We start from the raw sequence: 22,828 nt of genomic DNA on the forward strand, positions 1-22,828 counted from the left end.
TATATAAGAATATTCAGCATACATGTTTGTGCAGTGTATACCTTTCTCTAATTGCATGATTATGGGTTTCTGCATCCCACTTTTATTTCCCTTCCTGGGTTGATAGTGTAGCATACATACAAAGGAATGACAAAAGACATAATCAAGTCACAAGGTTATTTTTTTGGTCACATTTTGTATGAACAGGAAAAACAAAAGTGCTGCACGGCTTCAGACGCAAGACGAAAACTGCTATGAACACCAGACTGCAGCACAGCACAATCTGCTAGTTTGGAGCCATTAATCCTTTCACTGTGAAGCCTGTTGTCACCTTCATGACCAGGCCTTCATGAGGTAATAACTAACACTTCAACAGAGCCCAGTGATTCTAAGATTGTTTTTGCGTCACATACTGTACTTCATGATAGTGGTAAAAATTTCTTTGATTTGACTTGCGTTTATTTGTGAAATTAAAAAAAAAAAAAGGAAATTTAAGAGAAAATTGTAAAAATTTTGCCCTTAAATCAGAGTTATGTCACACAAAATGGTTAAAGGGTTTGTCCAGTACTTTATATTCCCTCCCAATGTATCCCCCCCAAGGCCCCTAAGGATTTTTGTAATTACCTTACGTTGCAGATACTGTCTGTGAGTGGCGCTATCACTGGAGCTCACAGGCATCTCGTGACCCCCGGTTGCAGCCAGCGCTCACATCCGCTGACGTCCTGACAAATCGAGGCTGCAGCCGAGGGTCCCTCTTCCGCTTTCCACCGGTGGCTGCTGGGTTGTGGGCGGGGTTATTCCCTGTGTCACACCTGGCATCCATCGCGCACTCTGCCTCTCCCCATTCATTGGGAAAGCGCGCGGTGGATGCCGGGTGTGACGCGGGAGGTAGCCCCGCCCACAACCCAACAGCCACCGCGGGGACCCCAGCGCTGAGTCACGCCTCACTTGTGACGTCAGCGTGGGGTCACGTGATGCCTGTGAGCAGCCAAGGATAGCGCCACTCACAGGCAGAAACAGCAACGTAAGGTATTTACAAAAATCCTTAGGGGCCCCAGGGGGATACATTGGTGGGTGGGGGGTGGGGGGGTAATATAAAGTACTGGACAACTTCTTTAAATAACATTTCCCACATGTCTACTTTACATCAGCACAATTTTGGAAACTTTTTTTGGGTTAGGAAGTTATAAGGGTTAAACGTTGGCCAGCAAATTTTCCATTTTTACAACAAATTTAAAAAAAAAAATGGTTTTGTAAGAAACCACATCACATTTGAAGTAACTGAGTGGTCTATATGACAGAAAATACCCAGAAGTTTATTAACCCTTCAGGTGCTTCACAGGAATTAATGGAATGTGGAAGGAAAAATATGTAACTTTTTTTTTTTTTTTTTACCACAAAAATGTTACTTTAGACCGATTTTTTTCACTTTCACAAGGGTAACAGGAGAAAACGGACCCCAAAATTTGTTGTGCAGTTTCTCCTGAGTAAGTAAATTCCCCATCTGCAGGTGAAAACTACTTTTGAGACACAACACAAAGTTCAGAAGGATAGAAGCACCATATTAGAGTTCAGATTTTGTAGGACTGGTTTGAGAGAGCCATGTCACATTGGCAGAGCCCCTGACATGCCAGATCAGCCAAATCCCCCATAAGTGACCCCACTTTACCATCTACACCTCTCAATGAATTAATCTAGGGGTGCAGTGACCAAGTTGATACCACAGGTGTGTCACAGAATTTTATACCATTGAGCAGTGAAGAAAAAATAATTAAATGTACCACCAAAAGAGTGGTTACTTACCGGTAACGAAATTTCTCGGAACCCATGACGGCACCACGGAGAGGGGATCCGCCCTTCAAGGACAGGAAACCTACAGATAAAAAGGGCGGCACCTCTCTCCCGCATCAGTTGGTTTACAGAGCACCGAGAGGACCGCCAGGTTAGTAACACCAAATATGGCATTTTTATTATATATACTATATATGTATATATTTTTTTTTTTTTTTTTTTCAGACACACCCTGTGACTAAACAACAGGTAGTAACGATTGTGCACACCCATGTGTAAGAAAAAAGGGGAGGGAATGTACGGGTGCCGTCATGGGTTCCGAGAAATTTCGTTACCGGTAAGTAACTACTCTTTCTCTTTCCCCATGACGGCACCACGGAGAGATTGCAGAGCAGTGAAGATTAGGGAGGGACCACCGCTTCCAGAACCCTTCTGCCAAAGGTAAGATCTGAAGACTATGTTAGATCCAGCCTGTAGTGTTTAAAGAACGTGGAGGGAGAAGACCAGGTCGCCGCTCTACATATCTGTTCGATTGAAGCTCCGGCCTTCTCCGCCCAGGAGGCTGCCACTGCCCTTGTCGAGTGCGCCCTTAAGCCCACCGGCGCTGTTTCCCCGCTTGAGGAATAAGCCAGGGAAATGGCTTCCCATATCCACCTTGCCAGGGTTCCTTTGGAAGCTTTCTGTCCCTTCCGAGATCCCTGGAAGCACACAAAAAGAGCCCTGTCCTTCCTACACTCCCGTGTGGCCTCTAAATATTGCATAATGCACCTCCTGACGTCCAAGGTGTGAAGGGCCTCTTCCCCCTTGTTTTTTGGGGCTGCGCAGAAGGAAGGGAGGGTAACCTCCTGTGACCTGTGAAAAAGGGATCCCACCTTAGGAAGGTACGCAGGGTCGGTCCTAAGCGTCACTCTGTCGTCTAGTATTTGTGTAAAAGGGGGTCCTGCGGATAGTGCTTGGATATCACTAACGCGGCGAGCCGAGGTGAGGGCTACCAGAAGGGACAAGATTTTAAGGGACGCTTCCCCTAGAGGTTCAAAGGGGCCTCTGGTCAGGGCTGAAAGGACAAGATTTAAATCCCACGGAGGAGCCTTCCGGGAGGGGATGGGCCTGGATCTATGAGATGCTCTGATGAACCTGGAGACCCATCTATCCCTTGCCAGGTTGCAGTTATACAGGGCTCCCAGAGCTGCCACCTGAACCTTCAGCGTGCTCGTGGCCAACCCCAGTTCCAACCCCTTCTGAAGGAACTCCAGAATGGTAACCACGGGGGCCTCCCCTACTATATCCGTACCTGCAAAGGAAAGGAATTTCTTCCAAGTTTTCCCGTAGAGCCTAGTAGTTACAGGTTTCCTACTCTGCAGCAAGGTAGAGATTAGATTGGGGGAAAACCCTTTATCCCTCAAGAGTGACCTCTCAAATTCCAAGCTGTCAAGTGCAGGTTTGTTACCTGCGGGTGTAGTACTGGACCCTGAGACAGCAGGTCCGGAACTTCCGGAAGGACCCAGGGGTCGGAGACGGACATGATCCTCAGCCAGGAAAACCAAGGCCTTCTTGGCCAGAAAGGGGCGATCAGGATCGCATTCGCCTCGTCTTCCCTGATCTTCTTCAGAACTGCCGGAATGAGAGCAATCGGAGGAAAGGCATATACTAGCTGGTGGCCCCATGGAATCAAAAAAGCGTCTAGTGCTACTGGGTTCCCCCTGGGGTCGATCGAGCAAAACGTGTCCACCTTTTTGTTTTTCCAGTTGGCGAATAGGTCTATATATGGGATTCCCCAAGCCCTCGTGATTTTTTTGAACACTAGCTGGTTCAACTCCCATTCGCCCTGTCTCAACTGGGTACGGCTTAGGAAGTCCGCCGTGACGTTCATTGACCCTTTTATGTGCAGAGCTGATAAGGACTCTAGATTCCTCTCTGCTACGTGGAGGATGGAGCTTGACGCCTGAAGAAGGGAGATGGACCGGGTACCCCCCTGGTGATTTAGATATGCCACCACTACTCGGTTGTCAGAGAACACTCTCACTTGGTAACCCTTTAACACGTTTAGAAATTCCAAGAGGCCATACTTCACCGCCAGAAGTTCTTTCATGTTGGAGGAAGAACCTTCCACCCCCTTTGCCCAGACTCCCTGAGCCACTCGGTCGTCTAGATGAGCCCCCCACCTCCTGGGGCTTGCATCTGTCGTCAGAATCTGGGGTGACGGTATTGTCCATGGGACGCCCCTGCCTAGATTTTCTTCCTTTGTCCACCATGTTAGGGAAAGTAAAGTTTTTGAGGATAAGGTCAGTCGCCCTTCTAAGTGCCCTCTTAGAGATTTTTCCGCCCTCAAATTCTCCCATTGTAAGACCCTGGTGTGCAACTGAGCCCAGCGGACACCCGGGATGCAGGCAGTCATAGAACCGAGGAGGGACATTGCTCCCCTTAGTGTCATAACCGGATGCTTCCTCACATAGGACACACGGGCTATCATATTTTGGACTTTCTCTTCCGGAAGACGGCATTCCTGACTTCTTGAATCTAACAGGATACCTAAGTATTCCTGTAGCTGAACTGGCTCCACTCGATTTTTTTAGATTTAAAAGCCATCCCAAACTTGTCAAAGAATCCATGACTACTGCTAGCTTGTCTTTGCAGTGGCTGAACGAGTTGCCTATAACCAGTAGATCGTCCAGGTATGGGACTATCAGGATGTTCCTCTCCCTCAGATGAGCCATGACTTCCGACATCACTTTCGTGAAGACTCTGGGGGCTATTGCTAACCCGAAGGGAAGAGCCCCATACTGGAAGTGTCTGATTGTGCCCCTTATTGGTATGGCTACCCTCAGGAATTTCTGGTAGTCCCTGTGAATGGGGACATGATAGTAGGCGTCTTTTAGGTCTAAGACCGTCATGAAACAGCCTGGAAACAGTAATTTCACACAAGTGTTTATTGATTCCATCTTGAAAGGTTGTATATTTAGAAACTTGTTTAATTTCTTCAGGTTCACGATAGTCCTGAGTGTACCATCCAGTTTTCTCCTGAGGAATAGTGGGGAGTAAAACCCCTCGCCTGCTTCCTGAGCTGGGACCTCCTGCAGGACTGCTCTGTCCACTAGGTCTAGGACTTCCTGTTCTAGAGCCAACTGTTCTACCGCTGAGGACCTTACGGGGGTTACTGTGAAATTTCCTCGGGGAGTGGAGAGGAACTGGAGTTTTAGCCCTGATTTTATCAGGCCCAAAATCCAGCCCACATTTGAAATCTTTTCCCAGGCTGGGAGGAAATGGAGCAGCCTTCCCCCCACCTGGGGCTGCGTTTCATTGGGCGGGCTTCTTGCTGTCACTAAGGGGCCTGTTGAACATAAACCCCTTGGCTTTCTTCTGTCTCCTATCTTCCCACCTGTCCTGATCTTTGGGGGGCCTCTTTCGCATTAATTTTTTGCTCCGAAAACCCTTCCTGAATGATGAACCGGAGAGGACCGGGAATCGTTCTTTGTCATCCCCGGCTTTATCCAGGATGTCATCCAGGGTAGGTCCGAACAAAAATTCTCCTTCACACGGGATGGAGCACAGTTTGGATTTCGTTTGGAGGTCGCCTGGCCAGCATTTGAGCCATAGGGCCCGCCTAGCTGCATTTGAAAAACTCCCTGCTCTGGCTGCCAGTCTGACGGAGTCGGCTGAGGCGTCTGCCAGAAAAGCCGCTGCGCCTTTCATCACAGGGATGGTCCCTATAATATCCTCCCTTGAAGCCTTGTCTTTTAGCTGAGATTCCAGCTGGTCCAGCCAAACTATCAAGGATCTGGCTGTGCAAGTGGCTGCCACTGCCGGTTTTAACCCCCCCCCTGCCGCTTCCCAGGCTCCTTTCAGAAAGAAGTCCGCTTTTTTGTCCATAGGGTCTTTGAGTACCCCCATGTCTTCAAACGGCAGGGAATATTTTTTAGAGGCTTTGGCTACCGCCACGTCAATTTTTGGCGCTTTATTCCAGAAAGAGCATACAGGGTCCTCAAAGGGGTATTTCCTTTTTGGGGTCAACAACCCTTTTCTCTCTGGCTTCTTCCATTCTCTCTTAATCAGGTTGTGAACCTGATCATTAAGAGGGAAGGATCTCTTTCTTTTCTGACCTAAGCCACTGAACATTATGTTTTGGATGGACTTTTTGGGATGAGGGTCTACAAACCCCATGGTGGCCCTAACTGCTTTGATTAAGCTATCTGTTCCGTCTATAGGGAAACAGTTACGACCACCGTCCTCTGAAGATGAGGAAGCAGATGATGAACAGGATGATTCAGACCCCGCAACTTCCTCATCTGATTTACTAGACTCTGACTCCGGGGAAAGGTGCCTAGTTTTTTTATGCTTCTTCCCCCCCTTTTGGAGGGATTTGAAGGCATCTTCGACTTGTGATTTTATCAGGGATCTGAGCTCGGTAGCAAACTTAGGGGTCTCCTCACAGATGGTTTGCTCGATGCATGAGCTACATAGTCTCTTTTGCCATGTGGTGGGTAGACCTGCTGCGCAAATTGCGCAGGCCCTGTTTTTAAACTTCCCCGTGCTCTTCCTTCCCTAAGAAGAACAGAGAGAGGGGAGGGTCCAAATTACAAGTGAACTTTCACGAAGATCACTTACCGCCTATACGAAAGAGAGAGAGAGGGAATACCGCATTCGAAGAGGAACCTGCTCTGGTAGCTGGGTCTTTCGCCGAGGCTGATGCCGTGCCGGAATCTTTGCCACGCTGAGAAGACCTGCCGGACCGACCGCTTCCTCCGTCACCTTGATTATATTGACGCGGAGGGCCGTTGGAGGGTCCTTTCGTGCGTTTCCTCTGAGGCGATGGTGATGGAGATGGTGAGTGGGGGCGCAGGGACTGCACCTCCTGGGGCTCCTGGTCACTCATACTGCTGATTTTCACGTATGCCAGGAAGCATTTTCCCTTTGCTTCCCTGGCAATTTAAGCTATGCAGGTGTCCGCCCCCTCCCCCTCCAACACCGCTGTGGGGAGCGCCCCCCTCTGGCCAGGACACCGCTGTGTCCTCCATGTTAGGCCTTTCCCGCACGCGTTTGAATTCGCCGCTCCTGCGGCCGCGTCACTTCCGGGCGCCTCCCGCGTCACTTCCGGCGCGCGCGCGAGGGGGAGCGTCGGTGAGCGCGCGCACCCGCCCAAACGCCGAATCGCTATCCGGCAAGCATGCGGGGCGCGCGCTGCACAAGGCCCAGACCCTGACCCAGGGCTCAGGCCAACCTGAGCCTTCTATACTTACCGCCTGGGCCCGACGCCACAGGAGACCGCGGCTTGCTTCGCGTCTCCCTGCCACCCTAGAGGCCCGCTGACCCCAGCTGTGGCGCTTCAGGACACCGCACCAGCCGAGGCAGGGAACCCCCGCTGCCTGAGCCGGACTGGTCGGGCCTGGTAAGTAAAATCTTCTTTCTTCAGGATTTCATCCGTAGGTCCCTGTCAAGGACAGGAAACTAACTGATGCGGGAGAGAGGTGCCGCCCTTTTTATCTGTAGGTTTCCTGTCCTTGAAGGGCGGATCCCCTCTCCGTGGTGCCGTCATGGGGAAAGAGAAATTTTGTTTTAGCCCCAGATTTTACATTTTCACACTGGGAAATGGGTAAAAATGGCACCAAAATTTGTGCTACAATTTCAGCTGAATGTAGAAATACCCCATATGTGGCTGTACATTACTGCTTAGCCACACGGCGAGACTCGGGAGGGAAGGAGCACAGATTTTCCTAGAATGGTTGGCGAACTCAATATACAGAGCTCCTAAGTGGTAGAAGAGCAGAATCCCCCCTTAAGTGACTAAATTTTGAATATTATACCCCTTTGGGAATTAATCTACAGGTGTATTGACGATTTTGATTCCATGGGTGTTTTCCACAAACAAGTAGTAGTGGATGTTGCCGAGTGAAAATTTCAAACTGTAGTAGTGACCAGTAAGTTATGCCCAGCTTGTGCTTCTGGAGACAAGGACGCATAAGTTAGGCGGGTTCTCATCACTACAGAAATGCCAAACATGTGGACGCTAAAGGTGGTTTAGACACACTGCGGAGCTCAGAAGGGAGGGGGACATTTGAATTTGGGAGCGCAGAATTCGCAGGACAAGGAGCCATTTCGCTTTTCCAGAGCCTTTGTACTACTAGTAACGTGGTAGCCCCCTATATTTCCGTGAACAGATGAGAGACATAAGTGGGGACTTGTTTTTTTTGTGAATGGAGTTGAAGCTTTTATTGGGAACATATTACATAACATTTTAGATCACATTTATCCAGCACTCTAGGCTGAGCACTTATATGGGGTTTCCATCTAAATCTCTGCGTGACGTGATTCAGATGAAGCCCTTGATGGCTAGATGAGGCAGCAACTTTACTCTGGACTCCGCTGAACAGAGGCCAGACAGTGTCCTGTTCAAAACTGTGGCGGACCATGCTTTTATGCACACCTAAAAAGACAGACACTGCCGGATCACAGGCCAAACTGCGTCCACAGTGCCTCCCTCTGTCTCGTAACAGGGAATCTTCAGCTGGGATTTCGGTCTGAAGCACACATTTCAGAGCTTTACACGGAAATCCCGGTGTAAGCGCTCAGCGTAGAGACCAGGATAAATGTGAGAAGAGCCTTACTGCGATCTTTGAGAGGCAGAATGAACAAATCAACAGCAGAAGAGTTGGTTTTATTTTTTACGCGGTTCCTCGTGTGGTATAAGTGATTAGATTACGCTACTCTTAGGGTCATTATTATAAGGTCTGTGCGATTACAGCGATACCAGACTTCTATCGTGCTTTTATGTTTGACAGCTGTCACACACTAAAAAACGCTTTTTATTGCAAAAACAAATTTTTGCATCGCCATATTTTGATAACTATCATTTTTCCATATTTCTGCTAAAAGAGTCATGTGAGGGCTTGTTTTTCGCAGGACGAATTAACATTTTTATTGGCAACATTTTTGTGCAAATGACATCTTTTGATCGCTTTCTATTCCGATTTTTGCAGGATAAACAAAAACCAGCAATTCAAGAATTGTTTTTTGGGGATTTTTTTTATGCCGTTCCGCGTTTGATAAAATTGATAAGGCAGCTTTATACTTCAGGTCAGTACGATTACAGCAATATCACATTTATATAGTTTTTCATGTATTGGCGCTTTTACACAAAAACTATTTTCCAGAAAAAAAAAATAGAATTTTTGCATCGCTTTATTCTGAGAGCTATAACTTTTTTATTTTTCCACTGATGGAGCTGTATGGCGGCTTGTTTTTTGTGGGACAAGATGACGTTTTTCAGAGATACTATTTTTACTTATATCAGTCTTTTTGATTGCGTTGTATTCCACTTTTTGTTCGGAAATATGATAAAGCATCGTTTTGTGCCTTGTTTTTCATTTATTTGTTTTTCCACTGAAGGGGTTGACTAGTGGGACAGTTTTATAGGTCGGGTTGTTCTGGACACGGCGATACCAAAAGTGTACTTTTTCTGTTTATTTATTTATTTCACAGGTGAATATATTTACTGGATTAATATTTATTTTGTGACTTTTTATATTTATGGGACATCAACTTTCCCTGCCATGATTTAATACTTTGCAGTGCATCTGCACTGCAGAGCATCAGATCAGCATCTGACAGACAGGAAGGAGGCATCTCAGCTTCTGCTCTCTGAACAGGCGCTGACAGGTCACCTTCCCTGAAGACCCTGCGGCCATCTTGGGACCGGAGGTCACCATGGAGACCATCAGCACAACACGATCGCATCGATGCCAGAACTAATTGTGGCCATTGCTGCGGGGTGTCAGCTCTCACACAGAGCAGACACCCGCACTTGATCGTGGCGCCATATATAAGGCACTTTGCGGGAACGCAGCTCCATATATACGGCTCATGTCGGGAAGGGGTTAAACATCACTGAGCATGAGCCCTTATAATAATATGGGGAAAATAAGAATGAGTAAAGAAATAGAAGTATCTAGTAATATAAACAATAGTTCATTCGCCTACAATATTTTCATTACATACTTGCCTTGACGTTTGCAGAATAAGTGCTTTTAACAGCAGGTGTATCAAAACATGGGAAAAAGCAACGATTTAAAACAGCCTGACCCTGTGTATACAAGTATGGCTTCTTCTTTCCAGCAGTCTGTTCAGGTTCTAACCAACATACCTAGAAAAAGGAGAAACAAATATATATATTACTTCAAGTTACCTGAAACTATAGTAATTTGCAATTTGAAAAAAAAAAAAAAAAAACACATGCATCAAATCTCCAGGTACAGGACATACAGTGCAGTTTTACAATATACACCATTTAACTGGAACCATATTAGAATTTAACAATTGTTACAGAATGCTATCCAATTATAGTGGGAATGCAGCTTTCAACTAATACCACACTTCTGCAAATGTATAGCACTGAGAAAACTACTTAATGATGCCCTCACATGCAGATTTTCTTCATTAAGGCTATGTGCCCACGATGCAGAAATGCTCCGGATTTTTCCTGAGCGTTTCTGCATCTCCCTGGCAGAAAAAACGCATGCGGATTGTACATGCGGATTGTACATGCGTTTTCCTGCCAGGGACATGCGGATGTGAAGAGTTCTTCACTTGCATTTCCGCATGCGGGTTGACAATCGCTTTCCAAGTGATTTTAGCATCACTTGGAAAGTGCTTGTAAATGGTAAAAAAAAAAAAAAAAAAACCACACAACAACATTATACTCACCTCCCGATGGCCCCTAGTCTCCTTCTCCGGCTCGCGGTGGTGTGAAAGGACCTTCCATGACGTCATGTGACAGGTCACGCGACTGCTGACGTCAGCAGTCGCGTGACCCGTCACATGACTAAATTACATAATTTAAGGTCCTTTCACACCACCGCGAGCCGTACAAGAGACCGGACGCAGCGGAGAAAAGACCGGGGGCCATCAGAAGGTAAGTATAATGTGTTTTTGTTTGTTTTTTTACAGGTACTATGGTCTCCTCTTCTCCAGACCCGGGTACTATCAGCACATTGAATCGCGGAATTGCCGCTGCAGAAACGCTTAAAAAACGCATAGTGGGCACACAGCTTAAGTGTGTATAATGTGTAGACCGACTATTAAAGGGGGTAGTCCAAAGGCAAAGTAATTTTCATTCTAAATTCCTATCTATTTAGTGTGATAATCTAAAACTATTTTCCATTATACTTGCATTAAAAATTCCCTACCGTTCCCCAACTACACCATCTAATTTCACTTTCATTCTATTTTTTTCCCCTACTTGCTTTCTGGACAACCTCCTTTAGGCTATGTGCCCACGATGCAGAAATGAAGCAGAAAATTTCTGCAGCATTTCTGCATCTCCCTGGCAGAAAAAAACGCATGCAGATTGTGCATGCATTTTTCCTGCAGAATACATGCGGATTCACATGCGTATCCACATGCGTTAACGCACGTGTTTCCGCATGCGGACTGACAAGCATTTTCCAGGCAATAGCATCACTTGGAAAGTGCTTGACAACTAGGTCACACTGTATGAATCCATGCAACCAGCATGGATTTATATAGTGTGACCGTGAAAATAAAAAAATAAAGCTATACTTACCTCCGATGCCGCCGCGTGTGCTGTCGCGCTCCTTCCTGGCTTGCCGGATTCTCGCGAGACAGCCTGCGGTCACATGACTGCGATGTCATCTCAGGTCCTGGAAGGAGAAGCGCTGCAGGGGCCGCCGGACAGGTGAATATAAACTTTATTTATTATTTTATTCTTTTTTTCACAGGTACAATGGTACCCAGGTCTGGATGAGAGTCTCCTCTCCTCCAGAACTGGGTACCATCCCCGCACATTGAATCGCATATAATAAGTGAGTACAAATGTAGAGACACGGATTATATGCGTCTCAATGCAAGTCAATGGCGGCGCTTCCGCAAAATTAATGAACATGCTGCAGATTTTTGAGCGCCGCAGAAACGCTGCGGAATAATCCACAGCATGTGCACTGACATTGCGGAATGCCATTGAGGACCATGTGGTGCGGATTACCATGCGTTTTTGATGCGTTTCCGCTGCGGAAACGCATGAAAAACGCATCGTGGGCACGCAGCCTTAAAGTAAGTATAGAAAATAGTTTAGATTATGGCACTATATAGGCAGAGATTTAGAATTAAATGTACTTTGCCTCCAGACCACCTCTTTAATACTGTATACTCACCTACCGCCACCTTCTCCATGATCCAGCACCGTTCTGCTCCGCTTCTCAGTGACGTCACCACTCTGCACACTCTCTGGATCACACTGCACTCGGTGACCCGGAAGTGGCTTTTAAAATATAAGCACATGGAGCGTGAGAACGAGGCTTCATAGGTTCATTGTAAAACACTTCAGACTCACGCATAGAACATAAAGTGAGCCAAACAGTCTGAAGTGTGATGGCATCACTGAGAAAAGCAGCGAAGCAGCACTGGATCCTGGAGAAGGCGGTGGTATGGGAGTATATTTATGCACTCACACAGCACTATTCACAAACCTCTTCTAAATCCATTTTTCCCTTTTTAAAATAACACCTATAACTCATCTCTGATGCTGGTCTAGCACTATCGGTACTGTCTCTCCCGGGGCTTGCATAACAGTGTGAGGTCACACAAACCCTGCAGCCGATCAGCAGCTGCTTCAGTCTCCCTGCCTTCGAACACATCACATACATCCAGAGAAAGAGCAGCAGCACTCACTTCTTTCGGATTTAAGGGATTCGTTTAAAGGCAGGGACAGTGAAGCAGCCACTGATTGGCCGCAGGGTTCATGTGACATCCCACTGTTAACAGGGCTGTGGACTCTGTATAAAATGGACCAACTCCTAAAATATATAATAAGTTAGTATATTAGTACAATGCAGTATGTGCTGTAAATTTGTTCATAAGAATTTGGGAGAGTTATGAAAGATCCTGTAAATGTCTGTTCTTCTCCTGATCTAAGGATCTCGGCGTTTAGTTAAGATGAATCTGTGCTGCACTTTATGTACATGCTCAGTAATGAGGCAGTGAGATGAATCTGTGCTGCACTTTATGTACACGCTCAGTAGTGAGATGAATCTGTGCTGCACTTTATGTACATGCTCAGTAGTGAGGCAGTGAGATGAATCTGCTGCACTTTATGTACACGCTCAGTAGTGAGATGAATCTGTGCTGCACTTTATGTACACGCTCAGTAGTGAGGCAGTGAGATGAATCTGTGCTGCACTTTATGTACACGCTCAGTAGTGAGGCAGTGAGATGAATCTGTGCTGCACTTTATGTACACGCTCAGTAGTGAGGCAGTGAGATGAATCTGTGCTGCACTTTATGTACATGGTGAGGCAGTGAGATGAATCTGTGCTGCACTTTATGTACATGCTCAGTAGTGAGGCAGTGAGATGAATCTGTGCTGCACTTTATGTACACGCTCAGTAGTGAGGCAGTGAGATGAATCTGTGCTGCACTTTATGTACACGCTCAGTAGTGAGGCAGTGAGATGAATCTGTGCTGCACTTTATGTACATGCTCAGCAGTGAGATGAATCTGTGCTGCACTTTATGTACACGCTCAGTAGTGAGGCCGGGCTGTGGAGTCTGGATTTAGGGAAATTGGGGAGTTGGAGGTTTGGCTTACCAACTCCAGAGCCATTTTTACACAATTGCCAAGAGACACCGTGCAGACACCGCTGGAACAGCGCCCACATCAGAGGGGAGAACAAGTGTTATTTTAAAAGGGAGAAACATACGGATTGAGAAGTGGCTGTTGGAGTAAATCCTTTTAATGGAAAAAAAATTCACGGGAGGGCATCTTTAAAGAGGACCTGTCTCCAAGATAAAAGTGGACAGTTTTTACTCCTCAGTATTCCGCTTAGGGTGCGTTCCCACGTTCAGGACCCGCTGCGGCCCCCGATGCTGCAGAACTGTCACACAACGTCCACGCTGTTTTATGCAGATTAGTTTTTTTACACATACAGATTTTCTTTATCTAAACTAGTGTATGGGGATAATCTGCATGCGGACCCGCAAGAGAAATTGACATGCTGCGGGTCTATAAGACGAGCCGCATGTCAGTGTCCGCGGGTGATCAGCAGGAGCACAGAGACGCATAGTGAACATGGGATTTCTAGAAACCGTGCTGTAACATCTGGCCGCTGCAGTTCTGACACTGAATAAATGCGCAGAGTCAAAACCGCAGGAAATCCTGAACGTGGGAAGGCACCCTTAGTTTTTTTTAAACCCGGCAAATGGTTCCAGAGAAATGGGCAGTTTTATTTAGTGCATATTTTTATGAAAGCCACCCAAGGGGGCAGATTAACAGTCTAATGGATGCAACCCAAAAAAAGTACAGCTCATTATGTAAAAAAAACAACCAATTGTACAGCTCTGTAAAAATAGAAAGTTATAGGAACAGATTCCTGTGCCTTCATGACCAGCAGAACAAAACACGTTGCGACCTGGTACAGCCTGTCAGGAAGGGGTTAATAATGAGCGTTTTGACAACACCAGTGATTATTTAAAAGGCATTTCTGCTTTGGCACCCTGAACATCTTTAAATGCAGACTACATTTAAGGCTATGTGCCCACGATGCAGAAAATTTCTGCAGCATTTCTGCATCTCCCTGGCAGAAAAAACGCATGCAGATTGTGCATGCGTTTTTCCTGCAGAATACATGCGGATCCACATGCGTTTCCGCATGCAGATTGACAAGCGCTTTCCAGGCGATAGCATCACTTGGAAAGTGCTTGACAACTAGGTCACACTGTATAAATCCATGCAAACAGCATGGATTTATACAGTGTGACCGTAAAAATAAAACAAATAAAGCTATACTCACCCCCGAGGCCCCGGCGTGGCTGCAGCGCTCGTTCCTGTCTGGTTCCCGGCTGCTGGCATATCGCGAGACAGAGCGGTGAAGGGCCTGCGGTCACATGACTGTGACGTCACCGCAGGTCCTCAAGCGATGCCGGCATTCAGAGAGAAGCCGCCGGACAGGTGAATATAACTTTATTTGTTATTTTATTCTTTTTTTACAGGTACAATGGTACCCAGGTCTGGATGAGAGTCTCCTCTCCTCCATAACTGGGTACCATCCGCACATAGAAACGCATAGAAGCCGCTTGTAGAAATGTACAGTCGCGGTTTCTATGCGTCTCAATGCAAGTCAATGGCGGGAATTCCGCTGCGCTTCCGCAAAATTAAATGACATGCTGCGGATTTTTGTACGCAGCATAAACGCTGCGGAAAAATCCGCAGCATGTGCATAGAACATGCGGAATCCCCTTGGGGACCATGGGGTGCGGATTACCTAGCGTTTCACAAGCGTTTCCGCTGCGGAAATTCCGCAGCATAAACGCTTGAAAGATGCTACGTGGGCACGCAGCCCAAGAGTCAATGAGCCCCAAGGGCATTTTGTCCCCTAATTTTTGCCTCAATTATTTTCTAAAATTTAGAAAGATATGAAATGTCCTCCAGAAATTACCCTTTAATTGAGAATGTTAGCAATATGGTAATGGGAAAAAGTGGGAATAAAGTCATTGAATGATACTGAACATAACATTTCACTTTCAAGTGAAATTAAAAAAATAATAATAATTTCTTTTTCCATGTCACATTCTGTATTAAGAAGAAATAAGAAATCTCACAACTTTCAGACTGACCCATTGGACTATTCTTAACTTGTACTTCCTATACTGAGGTATCGTTGTCATTGTAACCCCGATTTTTATAAAAAAATCATATATACTACTATAAAGAATAGGAGGCACAAGTCTAAAATTGCTTTAGTGACCAGTGTGAACTTTGCAAGATTTCTATTTATTTTTCTTCATTTGTTTATTAGGTTTCTACAGTGTAACAGAAAATAAAGCCTCATTCATTCAGAATTGAGCTGAACTCTGGATCTGCACATGCGCCACCATTTTATTGAAGTCGTGCACACAGGACACCGCCCACATAATGACAGCGGTGGTGCAGAATTTTAAAGAAACAGAGGAGTATGGTAGGTGGGTGAAGAGAACCATAAGAAGACCCTGCCCCTACGTCCCACCCCGAAGCACAGAAGGTGTAATTATCTGAAAATTTCATAAGGTGAACAACAGCCACTGAGCAGATCCCTTCACATCAGGTATCAGATTAATCAGCATCACAGAGCCATTATAGACATGCCTTTAGTTTATAGGGCTAAATCCTGCAGACAGGTTCTCTTTAAGTAGAAGATAATAACTAAAGACATGTTTATTTCTACCCTGCAGCTTCTTGTCAGCGCTCCACAGGCAGGTTGTAATGAGTAAGAAATAAGGAACAAACTCACTGAAGAGTCAAATCAGCAAAAAAGTGCTGAGAGTCAATGTATATGGCGCAAGAAGGGGGCAAAGGTTAAAGGCCAACCCTACACAGTGCATGCAGTGGGCAAAGGGTAGAGGCCAACCCTACACAGTGCATGCAGTGGGCAAAGGGTAGAGGCCAACCCTACACAGTGCATGCAGTGGGCAAAGGGTAGAGGCCAACCCTACACAGTGCATGCAGTGGGCAAAGGGTAGAGGCCAACCCTACACTGTGCATGCAGTGGGCAAAGGGTAGAGGCCAACCCTACACAGTGCATGCAGTGGGCAAAGGGTAGAGGCCAACCCTACACAGTGCATGCAGTGGGCAAAGGGTAGAGGCCAACCCTACACAGTGCATGCAGTGGGCAAAGGGTAGAGGCCAACCCTACACAGTGCATGCAGTGGGCAAAGGGTAGAGGCCAACCCTACACAGTGCATGCAGTGGGCAAAGGGTAGAGGCCAACCCTACACAGTGCATGCAGTGGGCAAAGGGTAGAGGCCAACCCTACACAGTGCATGCAGTGGGCAAAGGGTAGAGGCCAACCCTACACAGTGCATGCAGTGGGCAACAGGTAGAGGCCAGCCCTACACAGTGCATGCAGTGGGCAAAGGGTAGAGGCCAACCCTACACAGTGCATGCAGTGGGCAAAGGGTAGAGGCCAACCCTACACAGTGCATGCAGTGGGCAAAGGGTAGAGGCCAACCCTACACAGTGCATGCAGTGGTCAACGGGTAGAGGCCAACCCTACACAGTGCATGCAGTGGGCAACGGGTAGAGGCCAGCCCTACACAGTGCATGCAGTGGGCAACGGGTAGAGGCCAGCCCTACACAGTGCATGCAGTGGGCAACGGGTAGAGGCCAGCCCTACACAGTGCATGCAGTGGGCAACGGGTAGAGGCCAGCCCTACACAGTGCATGCAGTGGGCAAAGGGTAGAGGCCAACCCTACATAGTGCATGCAGTGGGCAAAGGTTAGGTGCAGACCCCCACCTGGTGCAAGCAGTGAATAAAGGAGCCAACCAGTGTGGCTACAGCGGGACTGCCATGACTGGCCTACACATTACACTGAGGACAGAAGAATCTCACCCCGGGGTTGTCCCCGACCTCATACTCCACACCGACCACAAGCTGCGCTCCGGCGGCGGCTGCGGGCTCGGGCAGGCTGATGACCAGCGCGCTGCCATAGCTGGTGAAAGGCTTCTCCTCCCAGGACAGATCCTTCCGCTGCCCGGCAGCCGCCTCCTGCCACACACGCTGCACCCGCAGGCTCGGGAAGGAGTCCAGCCGCAGCTCAGCAGCCTCGGAGAGGACCCGCAGCTCCAGCCGCTCACAGCCCAGCAGCTTCTTGGCTTCCATGTCCACCTGCAGGTCCAGGTGAAAGTGCTCCAGCTGGAACTCGCGGTAACTGGAGGCGGTCGCCACATCTTCCACCAGCAGCGCGGCCATCCTGCCACTCGAGGAAAGGGGAATAAGAAGGAATGCTCGGCGCTTTGTGCTTATGACTTCCGCATGAGACGTGCCCTGCATCCTCCTGGGTCCTAACGCTGCCTCTTCACAGTGTGCTCTACAGGGGGTCATTAGAGGACGCTCCTCTACCTCCTGCAGTCAGCAGTATAGTGTGCTGAGTCACTACAGAGCAGGGCAGGCTGGAATGGGGATGTGAGAGTCCGTACACTATACAGCAGACTAGAATGGAGGCTTTAGAGGAAGGGCCTCGTTGGTAGTGGGGTACAGGAGAGAATTGTGGGGGTTTACAGAATGGGTTCAGGGGCAGTGCGAGGGTGCACATAAGAGGTGTGGGGTAGACTGGAGGCATATGAGGGCGGTGTGTGGGGAGGGGTTCAAAGAAGGTGTATGGGGCAGTGCAGGTGTAGCACCCTGAGGATTCGGCTGCTACAGGGGTATTGCACCTCAACCCAGAGGTGTGGTATTCCACTGCCGGGTAAGGATGGAGTGTGGAACTGAGCTCAGAAAGCTGCATGCACTACACACATCCCATTTCCGAGGAACAGACCAACGGTACTCCCACTTAGAAATGTGCAGGTACGACCGAGTCTGTTCCTGGCTGGAGTGGGAGGGGGGTGGTACATCCCAGTAGTGTAGGGGCAGATAGGGGGAGCAGCCTGGGTAAAGATAGGAGCTCATTGGGTGCTGGTCACCTGAGCTCACACATAGAGGGAGTATATAAGGTGGGCACCATCTAAGATCAGGGTCAGTCAGTCTGTGAGAGGTCAGTCAGTCTTTTGCAGAGTCAGAGGAAGAAAGCAGAAGAGCAGAGCAGCCCCAGAGCAAGAGTGAGAGAGGAGAGAAAGAAAGACCCAGAGGGGGAGACAGAAGGAACTCTGAGAACCCAAGTACAACCCTAGGGTGAAGAGTTGGCAACAGGGTACCGGATCCCAAACTGGTGGGGGCTAAAGCATACCTCAGCCAGAGACCGGAGGCCGTGGGCAGGATCTGCCACGGCCACCCACCACATCCACCCTGAAGGCAAACCACGTGGAGGGTCAGGGAACCCAAGGCCAAGGGTCTCCCAACAGAAGGCCCGAGGGAGCTGGACCTAGGTGGATCCCTGGTGGGGACGGCCAGAAGAAAGGACAAGAAGGAGGGCTCAGGGACACGCTCCGGACTTGCTTGGGGGTTGGCTGAATCCAGGACCTGGTGAACGCAGCACGGCTCGGGTGGTCACTCAAGGCCGGAGTGACCGGAATATCTGCAGTAAGTAAACACCCTGAACTGCACAACCCGACTCTGTCTTTAATTATCATCTACGCTGCACCACCACAACCCCCATCCTCTGCACCTGACCCCCTGAGGCCATACCCCTCCCGTTGGGGGTTATACTATCTAAAGCTGCACCAACACCATCAGCCTCAGCGGACCCTGCTGCAGCGGCGGCCGTAGTGACCGCAATCCAACGGGTGGCGTAGTCGACATAACGAACTTTGTAACATCTGTAGGACTGCCACATACTCTGAGCTTGACACCCTGGGCACGGACCGGGTCACAGCCACTCGGAGACTACAACCCCCATCTGATCCGGCTCCGGGTATTCCCCTAAAGAATATGGCCCAGGGGGCGCGTCAACTTTGGCGTAGTCGGCAGGATAACGTGCCCGCAACACCCGGGTACTGCGTGCCTGAAGAAAAGAACAAGTTTACCTCAAAAAGAAGTCTCCTGCCGGTTCCGGAGGGTCCCCGCCATCGGACTCCATCACAGGTCGATTCCCGCCGGTTGTCCGCCATTAACAGCTTTTTCCCGCCATCTGCAGAGTTTCCCGCCACTGGGAGACGATTCCCGCCATTTCCAAAGGTTTCCCGCCTTGGAAGAGCGGACGCCATGATGGGCGTGCCAGAGGATGGCAAGAGGCCGCCTCCCATCGTGGGCCAGGACCGAAAATGGCGCCAAAAGTGGAAACCGCCCCCACCAACAGAGACTGTGATGCTAGAGGTGTCTGTCAGCGTGAAAGAACTGCCCCTGGAGCTGACAATCACCAAGTGGCCCCGGGACCGCCCTCGAAGTGGGAGGACTGAGAAGGAGAGAGCAAAGATGGGTGTCGCCTGGAGCAGTCTGGAGAGAGCGCACCCGGAGACAAGAAGCCTAGAGCAGAGTCGAGAAGAAGCTTACCCGGAGATGGAAGAAGAGCAGAGCAGCACGAGCCCGCTGGCCAGGAGCCTGCTGGAGACAACGGAAGGAGAGCAGAGCAGCACCGACCCGTTGGTCAGGAGCCTGCTAGAAACAACGACCCCACTAGGCTTAGTGGAGGTCCTAACACAGCTCCCCCGAGATCGGGAGTGTGCACAGACTGCGCTGGAGGGCCTCGCACGGAGGATGGCCCGGGTACAGCGGGAGACGTTGGCGGAGTGGAGCCGTGAGATGGCCCAGCAGACAAGAACCCGTCAGCGGAGCACGCCACCCGAGACGAGGAGACAGACCGCCTCTGAGGATGGCGCAGGAGGACTGAAGGCCGGAGACGGCGCCGAGAAGGGAGCCGAACGAATGGAGGCAGGTAAAGGGGACGTCTCTACCCCAAACCGGGAAACCGCGTACCTGCCCCAGCTCCCCGTCGCAGAGCCCAAAGTACCCCCTGCCGTGCCCGTAACCGCAACGTCACCGCCACAGACCAGGCCTCAACCGGAAGCCGCAGCCGCGACCCCTGTGACGTCACACGCCTCGACCCCGAGCGTGACCAAGCAGGAAGTACTACCAGCCTGGTCGCAGGGCCTAGTACCCCCGGGCGCCGCAATACCAACAGCGCCCCCTACCTCCGCGGAGCCACCGGCCTGGTCGCAGGGCCAAGTAGCCCAGGGCGCCGCCGTCCTTACGGTGCCCTTCACTTTCCAGGTGCCCCAGGCCTGGCCGCAAGGCCTGGGCAACCCGGGCGCCACCACCACCGCGCCCATAAAACCAAGAGTGCCGCATCTGGGAGAAGATCTGTTCGCCCAGCATACGTGCCCGGATGGGCAGCCCTTTATATGGCCACCGGAGTTTCACCATCCCCGACTCCGGAAAGAGAGACCCTTAGACGAGCCCCTGATTCCGGTTCCAAAGCCCGTAAAAAGGATCTCGCCCCCGCTAGAGGAGACCCAGTTTGAGTGGGATCCCACCGGAGAAGACTTCATGGGGTTCACTCAGGAGACTCGGGCAGCCGCAGCGGAGCGTGCAGAGTGCTGCCGCCAGCAGCTCGAGGTCTTTGAGAGGGAGCGGAGAGAGAGGCGGGTCCGGGAACAACAAGCCCAAATAAGGAGCGCGGAGCAGAAGAGCCGGACCAGGAGAAACCCCCGTGCAGCGCATGGTCCCCGTACCATCGGGACTGTGATAAAGTTCAATCTGCAGCATGGGTGGGGTTTCATCAGGGATCACCGCACCCCAGGCGACGTCTTCGTGACCAGGAGAGACGTTGAGTCCCACCTACCGGAGGGACACAGAGGACGTGACCTGTATATAGGGGACGAGGTCACCTTCACCCGGCACAAGTGTGCCAAAGGACCCTACGCCCTCCATGTGCATCGCCTGACAGAGGAGGAGCTGCGGTGTGAGGAGGAGCAAGAGGACCCGGACGGGTCTGAAGCTAAAGGTAACCACAAAGAAAGAGCAGGAGGACGCCGTCGTTAAGTACAGCAGAGTACAAGCTGTATATAGTTGCCCGTCGGGGCACAGTGAACTGTTGCTAATATAGTCCCCGTTGGGACCAGCGAATTGAACTGTTAATCCCGTGTGTCCCTATTCCCACTGACCGAGGACTGAGAGCGGTCATCCCTTTCCTAATACCTGGCCGAGGACTGAGAGCGGCCATATCCCTTGTATATAGTTGCGCTTCCTAAAGCGCCCCCTTCCGGTTTTCTAGAGAAACTGTTGCAGTTTTCCCGGGCACACGTTGCACAGTGTCCGGAGGAGGAACCAGAAACAAGAATGTTAATATGAAAAGTTTTATGATGCTGCTAATATATATGTTTTATATGTTTTTATTATGTTGTTTATGAAAAAAAAAAATTTGTATGTTTGGATGATGTTTTATATCTTACAGCCCGAGGACGTGCTGTGATTTACCAGGGGGGAATGTAGCACCCTGAGGATTCGGCTGCTACAGGGGTATTGCACCTCAACCCAGAGGTGTGGTATTCCACTCCCGGGTAAGGATGGAGTGTGGAACTGAGCTCAGAAAGCTGCATGCACTACACACATCCCATTTCCGAGGAACAGACCAACGGTACTCCCACTTAGAAATGTGCAGGTACGACCGAGTCTGTTCCTGGCTGGAGTGGGAGGGGGGTGGTACATCCCAGTAGTGTAGGGGCAGATAGGGGGAGCAGCCTGGGTAAAGATAGGAGCTCATTGGGTGCTGGTCACCTGAGCTCACACATAGAGGGAGTATATAAGGTGGGCACCATCTAAGATCAGGGTCAGTCAGTCTGTGAGAGGTCAGTCAGTCTTTTGCAGAGTCAGAGGAAGAAAGCAGAAGAGCAGAGCAGCCCCAGAGCAAGAGTGAGAGAGGAGAGAAAGAAAGACCCAGAGGGGGAGACAGAAGGAACTCTGAGAACCCAAGTACAACCCTAGGGTGAAGAGTTGGCAACAGGGTACCGGATCCCAAACTGGTGGGGGCTAAAGCATACCTCAGCCAGAGACTGGAGGCCGTGGGCAGGATCTGCCACGGCCACCCACCACATCCACCCTGAAGGCAAACCACGTGGAGGGTCAGGGAACCCAAGGCCAAGGGTCTCCCAACAGAAGGCCCGAGGGAGCTGGACCTAGGTGGATCCCTGGTGGGGACGGCCAGAAGAAAGGACAAGAAGGAGGGCTCAGGGACACGCTCCGGACTTGCTTGGGGGTTGGCTGAATCCAGGACCTGGTGAACGCAGCACGGCTCGGGTGGTCACTCAAGGCCGGAGTGACCGGAATATCTGCAGTAAGTAAACACCCTGAACTGCACAACCCGACTCTGTCTTTAATTATCATCTACGCTGCACCACCACAACCCCCATCCTCTGCACCTGACCCCCTGAGGCCATACCCCTCCCGTTGGGGGTTATACTATCTAAAGCTGCACCAACACCATCAGCCTCAGCGGACCCTGCTGCAGCGGCGGCCGTAGTGACCGCAATCCAACGGGTGGCATAGTCGACATAACGAACTTTGTAACATCTGTAGGACTGCCACATACTCTGAGCTTGACACCCTGGGCACGGACCGGGTCACAGCCACTCGGAGACTACAACCCCCATCTGATCCGGCTCCGGGTATTCCCCTAAAGAATATGGCCCAGGGGGCGCGTCAACTTT

At 49.7% G+C, this 22,828-nt stretch overlaps 1 protein-coding gene across 1 annotated transcript in view; it reads right to left on the reverse strand.

Moving 5' to 3' along the window:
- The window catches only part of RNPEP (arginyl aminopeptidase), a 59,360-nt gene extending 41,766 nt beyond the window's left edge, over window positions 1-17,594 (reverse strand). Inside the window, exons 1-2 of the mRNA XM_073666626.1 lie at window positions 17,139-17,594; window positions 9,764-9,904 (exon numbers count right to left, since the gene is read on the reverse strand). Of these exons, the coding sequence (XP_073522727.1) occupies window positions 9,764-9,904; window positions 17,139-17,579 (582 nt within the window). The 5' untranslated portion in view covers window positions 17,580-17,594. The remainder of the gene's footprint in view (window positions 1-9,763; window positions 9,905-17,138) is intronic.
- Between the last annotated feature and the right edge of the window lie 5,234 nt (window positions 17,595-22,828).

This window comes from Phyllobates terribilis, unplaced genomic scaffold, assembly GCF_046119375.1.
Source record: "Phyllobates terribilis strain yellow unplaced genomic scaffold, ASM4611937v1 Scaffold_2__4_contigs__length_985480577, whole genome shotgun sequence".
NCBI lineage: Eukaryota > Metazoa > Chordata > Amphibia > Anura > Dendrobatidae > Phyllobates > Phyllobates terribilis.